General features: G+C 37.4%; 1 protein-coding gene across 5 annotated transcripts; it reads right to left on the reverse strand.

Moving 5' to 3' along the window:
• Positions 1–31: 31 nt before the first annotated feature.
• On the reverse strand, positions 32–6,227 carry LOC137737458 (kinesin-like protein KIN-13A). Of its 5 annotated transcripts, none has more exons than XM_068476941.1 (14): positions 5,821–6,227; positions 5,431–5,703; positions 5,091–5,309; positions 4,048–4,233; positions 3,764–3,868; positions 3,559–3,636; positions 3,303–3,388; positions 2,882–3,040; positions 2,106–2,435; positions 1,713–1,931; positions 1,016–1,610; positions 853–918; positions 485–668; positions 32–351 (listed from the first exon to the last, which is right to left on the reverse strand). In XM_068476941.1, the coding sequence occupies exons 2-13, from the start codon at positions 5,647–5,649 to the stop codon at positions 486–488; spliced, it is 2,445 nt and encodes an 814-aa protein (XP_068333042.1). In that variant the 5' UTR covers positions 5,650–5,703; positions 5,821–6,227; the 3' UTR covers positions 32–351; position 485. The 5 variants fall into 5 exon arrangements, with proteins under 5 accessions (XP_068333042.1, XP_068333039.1, XP_068333038.1 ...); XM_068476938.1 differs by having other exon boundaries at positions 32–320; positions 5,821–6,226; XM_068476937.1 differs by having other exon boundaries at positions 32–320; positions 452–668; positions 5,821–6,226.
• Between the last annotated feature and the right edge of the window lie 7,470 nt (positions 6,228–13,697).

Consider the following 13,697-nt stretch of genomic DNA (forward strand, 5'->3'; position numbering starts at 1 on the left):
GTACTCGAGGAACAGTAAAAACCAAACAAAATAAAATATAAACCTTATATTTTCATTTTTTTTTTCCTTTACTAGAAAATACATTGTGCAATCAAATCCCCGGTCACCATTACACAACAGCCGAAATCCAAAATCCAGAGGAACTCGGCAAGAACACATCGACGGACTTATCTAAAGAATTACAAAAGAAAACACAAATTACCGGCAAAAGACACGAATCCTATCCCCATTCCCGTGCTTCAAGCCAGAAGTCTGGATGTGAACAAAGTCCGGCGTCTGCAATGCCTCAAATCCTCCCCCACAGGCCTCCTGCTTTGTAACTGTACCGGGACCATAACACGAAAGAATAAGCTGAAATTAACAAGGATGCAGTTTACTATAAATCCTTTCCACCAGGGGCCCGTTTAAAAAATGAAAACGAACATGTATACGAGAGTTCAGATTACAATACAAGATACAGTGTGCAGCGAAAGAAGGTGCCTGCCTTAACGAGGTACTCTTTTCCGACTTAGTATTTCCTGTTCCTTTAGTCTGTGCTGGAATCTTGCAAGGCGGGCTTGAAGGCTAACCAGACCGGCTGCCTTGCGGGAAAGAACAAAATTCAACTGGGTCACATAGTCGTCTATGCGGCTCCCCGGTTGGTCCACTGCCGCCAACAGTTTCATTTCCTGGTAACCAAACAACACGGATGAGCACCATGTGAAAAGATGAAAAAAAAATGCCATTCAAAGTTCATGAACGTACAAAACCAAACAATAACTTAAAACGGAGAGTTTGCATGTTATGCACGACTGATAATAGCCAATAGAAAATCACTATCTTTAAAATCAAAAGATGAAAATTTTCACTTACTTCGCGAACAATTTCCATTGTATCCTCAATTTCTTTTCTATGGGCAGCAATAAGGGCCTCTTCCTCCTAAACAGTCGAAAGAACTCTAAAAATTAGCAGGGGGTGCAGGAGAACTTAAAAAATAACTACACAGTTAAAATGAGTGAGGCCACAGAGTACCAACCTCAAGAATGGCATTGATATTCCCATCAGGAACTTCAGGCTCAGATTGTCTGGATCCAGCATTGCTTGCGTTATAAATTCCTGTACTTTGCTGCTTAGTGCTTGTAGTGGAAAGATCCGAACCACCTTTTTTCGGCCAGTTCCCCAACCTTTCTGATTTTTCATCCTTGGTTACTTTCCTACGAGGTGGTGACACCTTTTGTACTCTCTCTTCTGTATCAACCGAGTTTTTAGAATAATTGGGCAACTTCTGACTGTAATTATCACCATATGAATTATTCATTTCAAATCTCTCCCTGTCCATTGAACCAGAAGGCACCCCACTTTCTTCCCGAACATTGATGGGATTACTTGATGATGACTTTGCTGGCTGCTTGTCAAACTCTGGAGTAGGAGGGATATATGAGAAACTTTCTTTCTCCACAGCTCTTCTACCTGTATCAGCTACTTTAACTTCTTGATGTTGCTCACGGACATCCTCTACCTCAGAAGAAACCAGTGTAGAAGATGCTAATGAAACATCCTTATTCGCTGGTGGTAATGAATTTACGGCTTGATCCTTTCTAGCATTGCCACCTTTTGAAAGACTTTTCACGCTGTTTGTTTAAAATAATCTTTTAGTTTGAAACATAAGTGTAATCATTAGCCAGTAGCAAAGTCATTAGAGTTATTTAAGTTGACAATAGCATAAAGCATACCGATCTGCATATCTCAAAGTATTAAGTGTATGCTCGCATGACCCTGCATTTGGAGAAATGCAAGATATCATAACAGTCCTTGAATTTCCAACAAAGGAGTCACGGAGCACTTCTGTGAGTTTGCTTCCACGGAAAGGTATATGGATCTGATCATTGTCCAGGGCACGAATGCACTCCTTAAGCGCCAAAAGGCTCTTGTTAATTTCTGCTCCTTCAATTCTGCAATAACCCATTTTAATTAAAGAAACTGCAGTAGTCAGTAAATCATCATGCCAATAGAACATTTGCATTATAATGAATGTGAAAAACAATAAGGGTTTATTTTATAGCCTAAGAAGCATTATCCTGATGGAAGAGGTACAGCCCAAAAAAATGATAAATTTGGAAGATTACCTTGTTTGTCGGTCATTATCAGTGGTGTCGGCACCCCTTTCACTACCAGCAAGATCAATAAAAGAGATCTTTCCCACAACCTTCCCACTTCTAGATTCATTTACATCAATGTTTCGCCTGGAATCTTTTACCTCGGTGTGCTTTTTAACAACAAGTTGTAAAATAGCATGAGACCGAGAAGACTCCTCATTAGCACCAGTCGACCCAGTACTTCTAGAAGCATTCCCCCTCTCAATAAATTCTTTAACAATTTGTACATCTGAAACTTCAAACTCTTGCAGTCCAACAATGCAAACTTGTTGTCGTCCATCTTCTCTCATACATAGTTTCCTATTGTAAAGGAATGAAGTCATTCATGTCATAACACAGTTATAGAAGTACACCGCCAAGTGAACCAAAATTCACATATACATATACATATGTCCATTATGTCTAAATGACATGAAAAGAAATGTGTTGCATATAAAAGAAAATGATGCACAATGCATGTTGAACCCAGAATTGCACATAATCAGAACCCAAATTCCATAATGATTCCACAGAATCTAACTTGCACCCAATCTTTTTACTCATCAGACTATTATAATGCACTAACATAGCCTATTCCCCAAAGTATCTACAAGCCTATACCTCCTCTAACGAGATCTTGGGTTCAAATCCCATTCGAATATAGTAGCAATTTAAATTTAAAAATTTAAAAGAAAAAAAATTAAACAATGAACTTGAATATGTTCATAACATCAAAATAAAAGAATCAATGAAGCAAAGAGATGTACTTCCTATCACTGAGAAGATCAAAGAGCTTTCCACCATAAATCTCAAAATAGCTAAGCCACAATTTGAATCTCTGGTTACGGTAAACTGGCTGATGTAACAATCTGACAAGGTCTTCTGCAGCTCTGATAGGTAACGGTTGCATTGTGAATGTCTTACCACTACCTATAGTTCAAACCTCATTAGTACTTCAACAATGCAGACATTTAACTTCGTTGAAAAGGATCACATAGCATTAAGTAAAACCACTAATATAATGTCTCAGATCTAAACTCCAGTTTATCACAAGCTCAGTACAATTAATAACCAATGAAAAGATACTGCATTTTGATGACTGTCTAATACATGTATGGAAAAGAATAAAGTATCAACAAGGATAAGCTGATAATCATGTAGTGTATTAAAAGGGAAGATCATATGAACCTACCTGTTTGACCATAAGCAAAACATGTAGCCTTTGTTCGCTCAAAAATTATGGGAATGATTGGTTCTACAGTAGCCCGGTATACCTGTTCCAAAAAGCATTTAAAGTCATCAAACTTATTCTGTCGAACTGATAAACAATCGTAGAGGAACAGACCGTGCCCAATATGCAACAGTATCCTCAACACTACAGGAATTAGGTAACATTTAGACACTTGTGTACATGGAAAATTTTAGTCTACAGAAAAACTGTTACCTCATCATTTGAAACTTGCTCATTCAGTACAGCATCAAAACAAAATTCATGCTTCTCCACGTATGCAGTCAAGTCCACCTATCATATGAGAACAAAAAGTAAAACCCAAAGAAGATATGTGAGGAAAAGAGACTTCAATCCCAAAAATAAAATTCAGCTAAAAGTTCAAGTAGCATCTGGTGCCTTGTGAATGCTGAGAACAAACCTTTAGTTTGGGTTCATGGACTGTCAAATAAGCATTGTCATAAACGGTTACAATATCCTCCTCCTTCCGTGAAAGCTCCTTCTTGTTCAAAGGTCTTTTGCGTACCTAATATTAACCATTAGAGCACAAATCTTTCAAAATTTCCATGAAGAGTAATAGACATGACATTCCATCATATGCCTCCAAATCACACAACAGAAGATGCCAAAAATGATATATGACACAAAGCATTCATACAGAAATAAGGAACCAAGTCACCAAAAACTTGATATAAGCACACATACCACAACTTTAATCTTAGCCACATTGTTTTCCTTTGTGCTCTCCTTTTCACTCTGGGCTAATGGAAATGATGGATCTGGATCAGGTAGCACTCTTTGCTGCCTATTACTTGTCAAATTCAACTCATCCTCAAATTCTTTACCACCAGGCATAAATGGTGATGGCTCAAAGGGTTCAGAGATGACATGCTGCACATGTAAACAATACCGCACTTTATTGACAAAGAAAGGAACAGAACAAGAAAGAACAGAAATTGTAGTTCTTTTCTTCCTATGGCCCGATAGCTGTAATCGTTATGTACAACATTTCCAAAGTAAGTGAGAATTGAACTCCTCTTGCTTCCTAGTTTCCAACAAAGGAACAAACAGTTTTTCTGCAGCTATAACTAAATATATATCAAATCTAAAACACAGACCAATTACAGATAGATAAAGGAAACAATAATGGAACCATGCTAGCCATAGAATCCAATATTGGCCATCTGCAGCATAGATGTTAGATTTGGGTCTGAATAAAAAACTTTTTCCTTCTCCAATGCACCAGAATCTCAAAACCCAAATATAAGTTTTTTGCCAAATCCAAGATGGTCGGGTAGAAATAACATAAAATAAAACTTTTCCTTGACCAATCCATATTTAGAGTCAAAACCCAAATTTGAGTTTTAGTATTTGGGTATCCCATCAAAACAAGTGAGACATTTCCAGGGAATCCCATCATCCCACCCTGAATTTTCAATTTATTTTAGCTCATAAGAGCTGGGCCGTAAGTTCAGACCAAAATAATGGTGTCACAACTTGATATACCAAGGTGCACAACTGGTCAGAATTCTGCAGATATTGAATAATAGCATAAAGCGTTGTAAGGCAACTTCAAATAAACTGACTCTGTCACCGATTAGTTATCTACCTCATCCTCTGATACCTAGTAGACACAAGAGTTAATGATGTACTGGCTTCTGTTGTTATGAATTTACAGAATCAATTCATGTAGAACATTGCAAGTTGAGTTAAAGGCAGAATATTCATTAATTAATTAAGAACTATACCTCGGACAGAAGCTCTGTATCATCCATAGCATGAAGATCCAACAACCCCGCTCCAAAATCACCCCTGAATTCCGGAGAATATAAACCATCCGATGCAGCTCCTCCCAGAGATTGGGCAGTAGGTGTGTATGGCTCAGAACCAGACTCCCCATTGAAATTGAGGTTTCGCATTAATTTGAAAAGCCTCTGCTTCTCTTCGGCAGATTGAGCTCCATAACCCTTGGACAATATCAAACACTTAGACATCAATGATCACGTATTCTTACATGTAAAAGGAGGATAAGAATCATAAGATAGCACAATCTTATTGGTAATGGTTATAAATACAAGTTAACAATACCTGCATGAGGAGATTGGGAAGGAGACGATTGTCAATGCCCGTGGAAGCTGGTGAGGCCAGATGCTGCAACCCGGCGGACTGGAGCCAACGGGCCATGACCGCATCACCAGCATCACCTGTCGGCCCTGCATTGTGCAGAGGCCCCGCAGCAGCGCCGGTGGCATGATCGTACAGAGCGGTTGCCGCGGCGGCATTGCTCTGCTGCATCTGGCCACCCATATGGCGCTGCGACCGTCTTTGAGGAGCCAATTTTCAGGATCTAAATACCAACAACTGCTCCACAAAAACACAGAACCAAAATGCGTTTATATAAACACGTAAAACGCAAAAAGCACAAGAATTTCAAACGAATAGAAGCACGATGACCTGCATGAAACTACATATACTCACAGGGTGGAGAAAAGTCGAATTCGAAGCGGGACATGAAAGTAAAACCAACGGAAATGCGATTTCGAACCCTCAGAATCTGCAGTTCGATCGAATCCGATCTCAGAAATTCCACACCGAACAATGCAAAAAATCAATCAAATTCTTGCATTCGCAATCCGACGAACCGGACCGGATGAAATAGAAGAAACCACGCAACCAAGATCTGCGGTTATCAATTGATCAAAAGAAAAGAATAGCAATTTCGATCAGATCTGCGAGCGAATTGGGAGAAAGCAAAACCCTAATTTTGATTGTAAGGAGGGAGGGAGGGTTTGTTGGAATTTGGTTTCGGAAATGGGTTTGATGATGGTAAGAGGCTCCACGGAAGAGAGAGAGAGAGAGAGAGAGAGAGAGATTTGGACGGCTTGCTTGGATTATAAAATAATCTTTCTGCGACAACAAGAGAGAGAAAGTCAGAGAGAGAGAGAGGACAACGATGTCGATATAAATTTCAAAATTATTAAACGGCTATTTACAAAATTGAAATTACTTTGAAAGGACTAATTGGTCCTCGGATTTTTTTAATTTTCGAATGCGTCGTTCCGGAACTGGAAGAGAGACTTTTTGTATAAATAGTGTAATTGACGGAAATAACCTGGATTTTTAAAAGTTTATATGGGCCTTGGGTTTGGAACCAATTCCAACAGGGGGACCCGAAGGCTAAGGCCGTGTTTGGTTGTCGTTCTTTCTACACCCATCAATGCACCAACTTTTGAACGGAAAAGATTTTTTTTCATTTTTCTCTTCCCTTCCTAAACAGAAAATACATTTTTTCTCATTTGGCTTTTCCTGAGGTTTTACAAAACTTCTATATATGGAGTTAAAATAATTTTTAGAATTTTGGTGAATATGATGATATAGTAGGTGAATCAACCAGCGCCATCTCTAAGGTTTTGAATCAACCGGCACCATATCTACAGCACATTGAAGGGTAACTATCATGGGACAGCTCAGAGGTTGATAACGAATTTCAGACTCATATTTCACACGACACTTCTTAAGTTCGATTCCTGCTACTAGTGAACTGCACGATGGTGGCCAAGGGGCCCCTAAGAATATGGAGATGATCGGTGCTTGATAGTTTCGGAATTGATAAAGTATGGTCCAAATAAATGGGCTCATGATCACCTGTAACTTTCCTTATGATTGGCGAAAAGATGAATATAATTCAATCTTTTTCTTGGGCTAAATTTAACCCAATATCTATTGCTAGTCAAAAATCTTTTAAAATATTATGGTGTTTCAGAGTATGAGATGTTTCAAGTTTTTTACACTTTAAATCTTTTGACAAATGATAGTGTTGTTGGATTAAATTGTTAAATGTTAAGAGGGAGGAGGATGGTGGGGGTCAAACTCGCACTAATAGAGAGGTTTACATAGAACAAGTGCACCGTTTGTGCGGTTCCTTGTTCAATAATGTGGTATCATGTATACGTTTTACCCCATATAACAATTTGTTTATCGAATTAGAACGTCACATAATGGTAAATTCGTTTCATATAAATTATTTTTTCGCATCAAAATACATAAATATTATCTCTTAAATCTTTTACATCGAATAAAAAATTTGACGCTTAAACAAACCTAAAATATCTCGTACTTCCAGACCCCATAAAAATTAGCGTGAAGATAGTATGGCTGGAATCTTTTCTGAAATTCAGAAGTAGGACGGTGGGAACTGCAAGTTCTGGCTCTGAAATCATGCACACACGAGGCTTCATGAAATAGAATAATCACACGTATAAAAAAGCAATGTGCTAAATTTGGTAATACTAAAATACATGTATGTACACACAGTTGCAGGCTTGGCACTATGGCAGCCGGCAACACAATAAGTCGTAGTGCGGGTCGGTTTAATTAGAGATTTGCACCCTCCACCGAAAACGATGAACACATGAAAGTTTGTACATTGTTATTTCTTTATGTTATTTTACATTGAACGAGGATCTTTTCCGGATTTTCTTTGTGAGAATTCTGATAATTCTTTAATCACATTGGTTCACCGTATATTGTACGGTCAGTTTTCGTCAGGTATTGTTTATATTTAATTTTAAACAAAAAAATTTACCATGATGTCTGACCACACGATATACGATGAATAAATATAATTGAAGGATGTCTGGAATCCTTACGAAAAAGATTTTCATTATCTAAATATTACTTAAATCATTCCTCAAAAATTACCCAAAAAAAATTTTCCTTAGCATATCACTCCTCCATGACTTCCCTCTCATATTTTGTTGTTGCTACTAGTATGTACGTTTGACCAAAAAAAATGTTTTTTAATCCTAAGTTCGTCTCATGGAGGCATTGACGCTGATCACGAACAATATGAAAGAAATTTATTCATGTCTTTTTGGTTGGACAATGTGTTTATTCGCTTTACACTTAACTAGAGTGATTTAGAATAGAATAAATTGTAAAAAAAAAAAAAAAAAAAAGGTTCTTGAATCTTGAGATACTATTGGTGCAGATCAAAGCAATTACAAGCGTCACCCAAAATACAACCGGGCAAACACTCAATGATTCAAGATTTGAGATGTTAAACTTACCTAACTTTCATATAAAATAAAAATAAAAATAAAAATAAAAAAAAAGCTTACCTAATTAAACATTTCATATTTATGCATTTACGCTCATCAAACCTTTTTTTTTGTCGATGATACCCACGAAGGATAGCCCCACGTAATTTGTATGATTAATTATGGGTTTGTATAATCATTCATACTAGTGATAAAGATGATGACAGCAAAGATACACATAAAAACGAACCCTGTAGCTTTCTAGGTGGACCTTTTGAGATAAAAATTAATAATTCTTAAAAAAACCTTGCTTTTCTAAGTGTTCAGTTGATAAGCAGTTCGTTTTCAGTTTTTCATTTTTGTTTTTTTAATTGAAAATTGATTTTATTGAGTAACTACTTTAAGTCTTCTGTTAATTTTCAGTTTAAAAAAAAATTAAATAATGAAAACCAAAAACTGAAAGTCACATTAGTCTTGTTTTCAATTTTCATTGTTTTGAAAACTGAAGGTAATTATCAAACAAATTTCAATTTTCAAAAAAGTAAAAAGTGCAAACCGACAAAAAAAAAATTAAAAATAAAAGTTATCATATGGCCCCTACCTTTATGTTTTTATATGTTTACTTTGCTATTTTACGGAGGTGTCCATGACATATACAATATGAACTCAACATAAAATTAATGAGGAAAATTGTTCACTTTTCCACACAAATCTAAGCATCCATCATCTCTTCGCTTTTCCTTCTTGTGTGTTTGGTAGTCATCGTTTTCTCACTCTATTAAGGAAAGCATTCGTGGTTATTGACACACCCCGATCTAGATCAGGGCATGTTGGGCGTCACGTGGAAGTGACGTAACCATGTGCACAGTGTGGAAGCTAATAAAATGATAATGGAAATAGTGATACGAATAAATAAAAACTGGTTTTACATAAAGTAATAACAAATGCAAGCGTAAGTGTGACGCTAAGTTCAGAGCATAAAACCTAAAGCAGTCCAAAAGAAAATGTCGCAACAAAAGTACATCCGAAGGTGGCCTTACGCTGGTGATCGTCCGTCAGAAATGCCAGGAAAATCCTCTGGGAAACCACCAAACCTGCTAGTCAACTAGAACCTGGAGGGGCGCAAAACAAAAGCGTGAGTGGGCAAAAACAAAGCTTTTCGAAAACCATTTAATAAATAAGTTCTAACCTCTCGTCGTAAAACCTGTATACTTCCCAGAAAATAGATATACATATATATATATACCAATCATGCTCAAGAATATGTCATGCCAAAGCCTCAAAATAAAATGCAAGTGCTCAGGTATAATCATATCACTATCATATAATCTGGCAGCCGGAGTCACCTAACGTAACTTGTACGGCTGAATCTAGAGCTAAAATCTCAATCTCACTAACTAGACCTGCACACGAGTCGGAACCACCTAAAGTGGTCTGTACGACAGGCATGGGTGTAACATATATATATGCTCAAGTGCTACGATCACGTGAAGGCTGGGCGAATAATCGCGGGTCACCTACGAGTCGGAACCACCTAAAGTGGTCTGTACGACAGGACTGTGCACCTAACTTGGATCCAAGCTGAGCGTGTGGTGCGGGAGGTGAACATCACGTGAAGGACTGTGCCTAACTCTGGGCGGGAGCACTAACACCGGGGGTGCAGGTTATGAGCTCTCTAAGCATCTAAAATCACTACTGAATGTAAACATGAATAACACTGACCTGGCACTTACCTGTGCGTCCGCAGCACCAAATATGCATATATATAAACAATTAATAATGCAACTAATCATGCATAACAACCGGCAATATAAATATGTCATATAACGAATAAACGTCTTAAAATAACTTTCTGGGAAAAATATAAGTATATAGGTATATACGGAAAACCAAAAGCCCACTCACTGGTATGTGGAAGGGTCGTAACCCCCCTGCCTTGAGTGACCACGCTCATCCTCAGGATAGGTATTACCTATATGCGAAACAACTACAAAAATGTTAATTTTACAACACATAACCAACCTTTAGAAATAACTTCTCATACAATGCTCAAATGGGGTGTATGAATACACCAACGTGATCTACTCAACCTCAGGAACATCCCCATATTTTTAAAATAATTTTTCACCGCCGCACGCGCCCCCACGCGCCGGCCACGCGCAGGCACGTGCTTGGCACGCTGACGGCGTCAGTTGACGCCGTCAGGAATATTCCGTTATCCCTAACAGATTCCGTCAACGGCGTTAGGAATATTCCGTCAGATTTGACGGAATATTCCATCGTCTTCTCCGGCGAGACTCTGGCGCCGTCGCCGGCGCCGGAAAATCGGGAAATTTTCAAACCTTTGTAACTTCTTCGTTTTTCACCCAAATTTCACAAAATTGGAACCAAAATGAAGCTTACAACAAGAGGAACACAATCATACTACTTTCAAGTGCTAAAATCCACAAAATCTCACCTGGAAAATCACCCCAACTCCGGCCAACCTCGAAACTCGTGATCCCGACGTCCAAAACCTTCAAACGAACCACCTCGAGCCTCCTAGGGACCTCACCAAGCTTTCTACAAGCTTGAAATTCCCAAAAACGTGAGAAATCACGTGTGCATGAACAGTACCAAAATCGAGCATCGTGAGTTCGACGTGAAAACGAAGGTATTCTCACCTGAAATAGGTATGGTTGGACTCCTACGAGCCTCACGAGCATGGATATGTGCTTGGTTTCTTCGATCTGTAGAGGTTTGATGTGTTTGTGTGTGTGTCCGTACAATGGAGGGGAAAATGGGAAGGGAACTGGGCACGGGATAGGGGGTACAGGGTAAAGGAAAGGATGTGGGTGCAGATTATGGTGTGTGGCCCAAAACATGCCAACAAGGAACCCAAAAACAACCACAAAACGTAAAGGAAACGCACTAGGGGCAAAACTATCTTTTCACGCGTACGTTTTTAAAATTCTCGGAACGGGCTGTTACAGTTATAGTTGCACTCCTACTTTATTGAGTGATTGTTTTCTCACTCTATTAAGGAAATCATTCGTAATTGTAGTCGCACTCTCACTTTATTGAGGAGTCTTTGTGGTTATGGTTGTAGTTGTTTTCTCGTTTTGTCAAGGTGAGTTCTTTGTAACGCCGGTTTTGGTTTGTGCACTAGGCAAAGAACTATGAGGGGAAAGCTCAACATTGATTGCAGATGACTCATAATATAACTTCTTTGTCAACAATTGCACCATATGATGCTGTGGGTTTCCCCTTTTGGTGCATTTATGATAGTTCTCCTACTTGCAATATGTAGTTATCATGAATTTCTTTCCTATTGGTTGGATTTAGATCCATTGTGTTTAAGTAATTGTATTGTATTTGGCATGTGTAGCCTCTTGGTTTGCTCTACCTTGACATGTTTATCTTATGTAAATTTTTTACAATTTATAAAGAAATTTCTTTTTAATATGAAAAAAAATCCATGACTTGTTAAGGAATTGGACTTGATTATGGATAATTCATGTATTCATTAACTATAGAGGAATCAAAAGAGAAGTAAGGTCTACACCAAATTAGAAATTCAATTTCTCATTTTCAAGGAATCGGGAGTCGGGGGTGGTAATACAATAACCAACTTCAATGAGAATGTGGATATATTTGGGTGATGTGGGACACGAGTCACTAATACTGTTAAGAAAGCTGAAGTTTCAATCTAAAGCTTATTGACTAGGTGTAAACTAGTTTTCTCAGCACCCTTGTAAGATTTCTTAATCTTTTGATGGGGGTTAACTCACTCAAGATCTTCACAAACATCGTCAGAACAAAACAATTAGGTATCAAACTTACTCTAGATATGTATCTTTTTCATATTCTTATAAGTTCGACATGCGACCTCCTCTAATCAAGTAAAGACAACTACTACTGTACTAAAGACTCATTGGTAAAAATATGTATTTCAATATGAATACGATATACTAGACCGGATAAATATAAACTTGATATAATTACTATATAAATCAGACGAGTAAGACATCCATTAATTAATGAGTAATACATGAGATTGTTCTGTACGCAATAACACAATCGAAATACTTTATCGTCCTCATCATGCCCTCTTGGAATCGAAAAGGCCACGAAACATATACATCATCAAACACACTTTTGGCTCCATATATACTTTAATTTTTGTTTTTTTTGGAAGCCCATATATACTTTAATTAACGTAGGAATGAATCGATTGATTTGATATCTAATTCCTAATTTTTACTTGTAACACACTTTTGTTCACTTAATATTATAATTTAATGATTTTTTTTAATTTATTTATAAGTGAGAGGTCTTAAGTTCGATTCTCGCTAAGGACAGATTTAAACCACATTATTACTAGCACATTGCGAGGCTTAACTCGCCCACCTCCCATCTCTTACGGTAAATAATCTCATTTGTTCAAAAAAAAAAAAAAACTCATTCTTTACTTTTGGTCTTTATTTAATTAATTAATTTAATTTTTCTGGTAAATTGGGTCTACAGTCATACATGCTAATGGAATCCGAATCTCTATAATAATAATCTAACCTAAAATATGACACATCATTTAACATTGAATTTAATTAGCTTCATCTAATTTTTCTCTAACTGATCCCTATCACCCTTGATATATATCTCAACCTATCATCCTTCTGGTACACTTTTTTTTTTTGGGGAACAACGATTGCTTTAACTTAAAGCATGTGATTAGGTTGAGATCAGATGGAGTCTTTTCATTTCAATTAAAGTTTAATTAAACATTAATTAATTTCCACATCAAATTAGGCTAATTAGCTCCCCCACCGTCCTTTATTTTGGTAATCAAATTTCGTAATATTGGCTCCTGTAGACCCCTCTCTAATATAATTTTATAAATAAATAATTCAACTACATTACAGGTGAATTAAGTGTTGTAAATAAAAAGCAAGCCATATTTTTTTAGTTTTTCAAAATAAAAATCAAGTTGATGGATAATTGCACTTTTTCTCTATTTTCTCGTGCATCAAAAAATAATTTCCCAAACATGAAAATACAACAATATATCGTTCCCAAGCTCATTTTTCCACAAAATCTAGGGTGTCCAAGGGGTTTGAGCTTCCTCCTTCATGGCTTTGATATGTAGCAGGTTTCATAAATCCCACAACTGGTTTTACCAAACATGAAGATGGTCTCACGTATCCAGTGGCAAATGCATATTGGGACTTAGATCGTCTTAAGACTAGTCGGAGTCCGAGAAACATACATGTGAAGGTCTTCCAAGGATCCTCTAAATGTATGGTACGAGTTTTTTTTTGTGCAAACCAAGTGTTTGAC

This window comes from Pyrus communis, chromosome 6, assembly GCF_963583255.1.
Source record: "Pyrus communis chromosome 6, drPyrComm1.1, whole genome shotgun sequence".
Taxonomy (NCBI): domain Eukaryota; kingdom Viridiplantae; phylum Streptophyta; class Magnoliopsida; order Rosales; family Rosaceae; genus Pyrus; species Pyrus communis.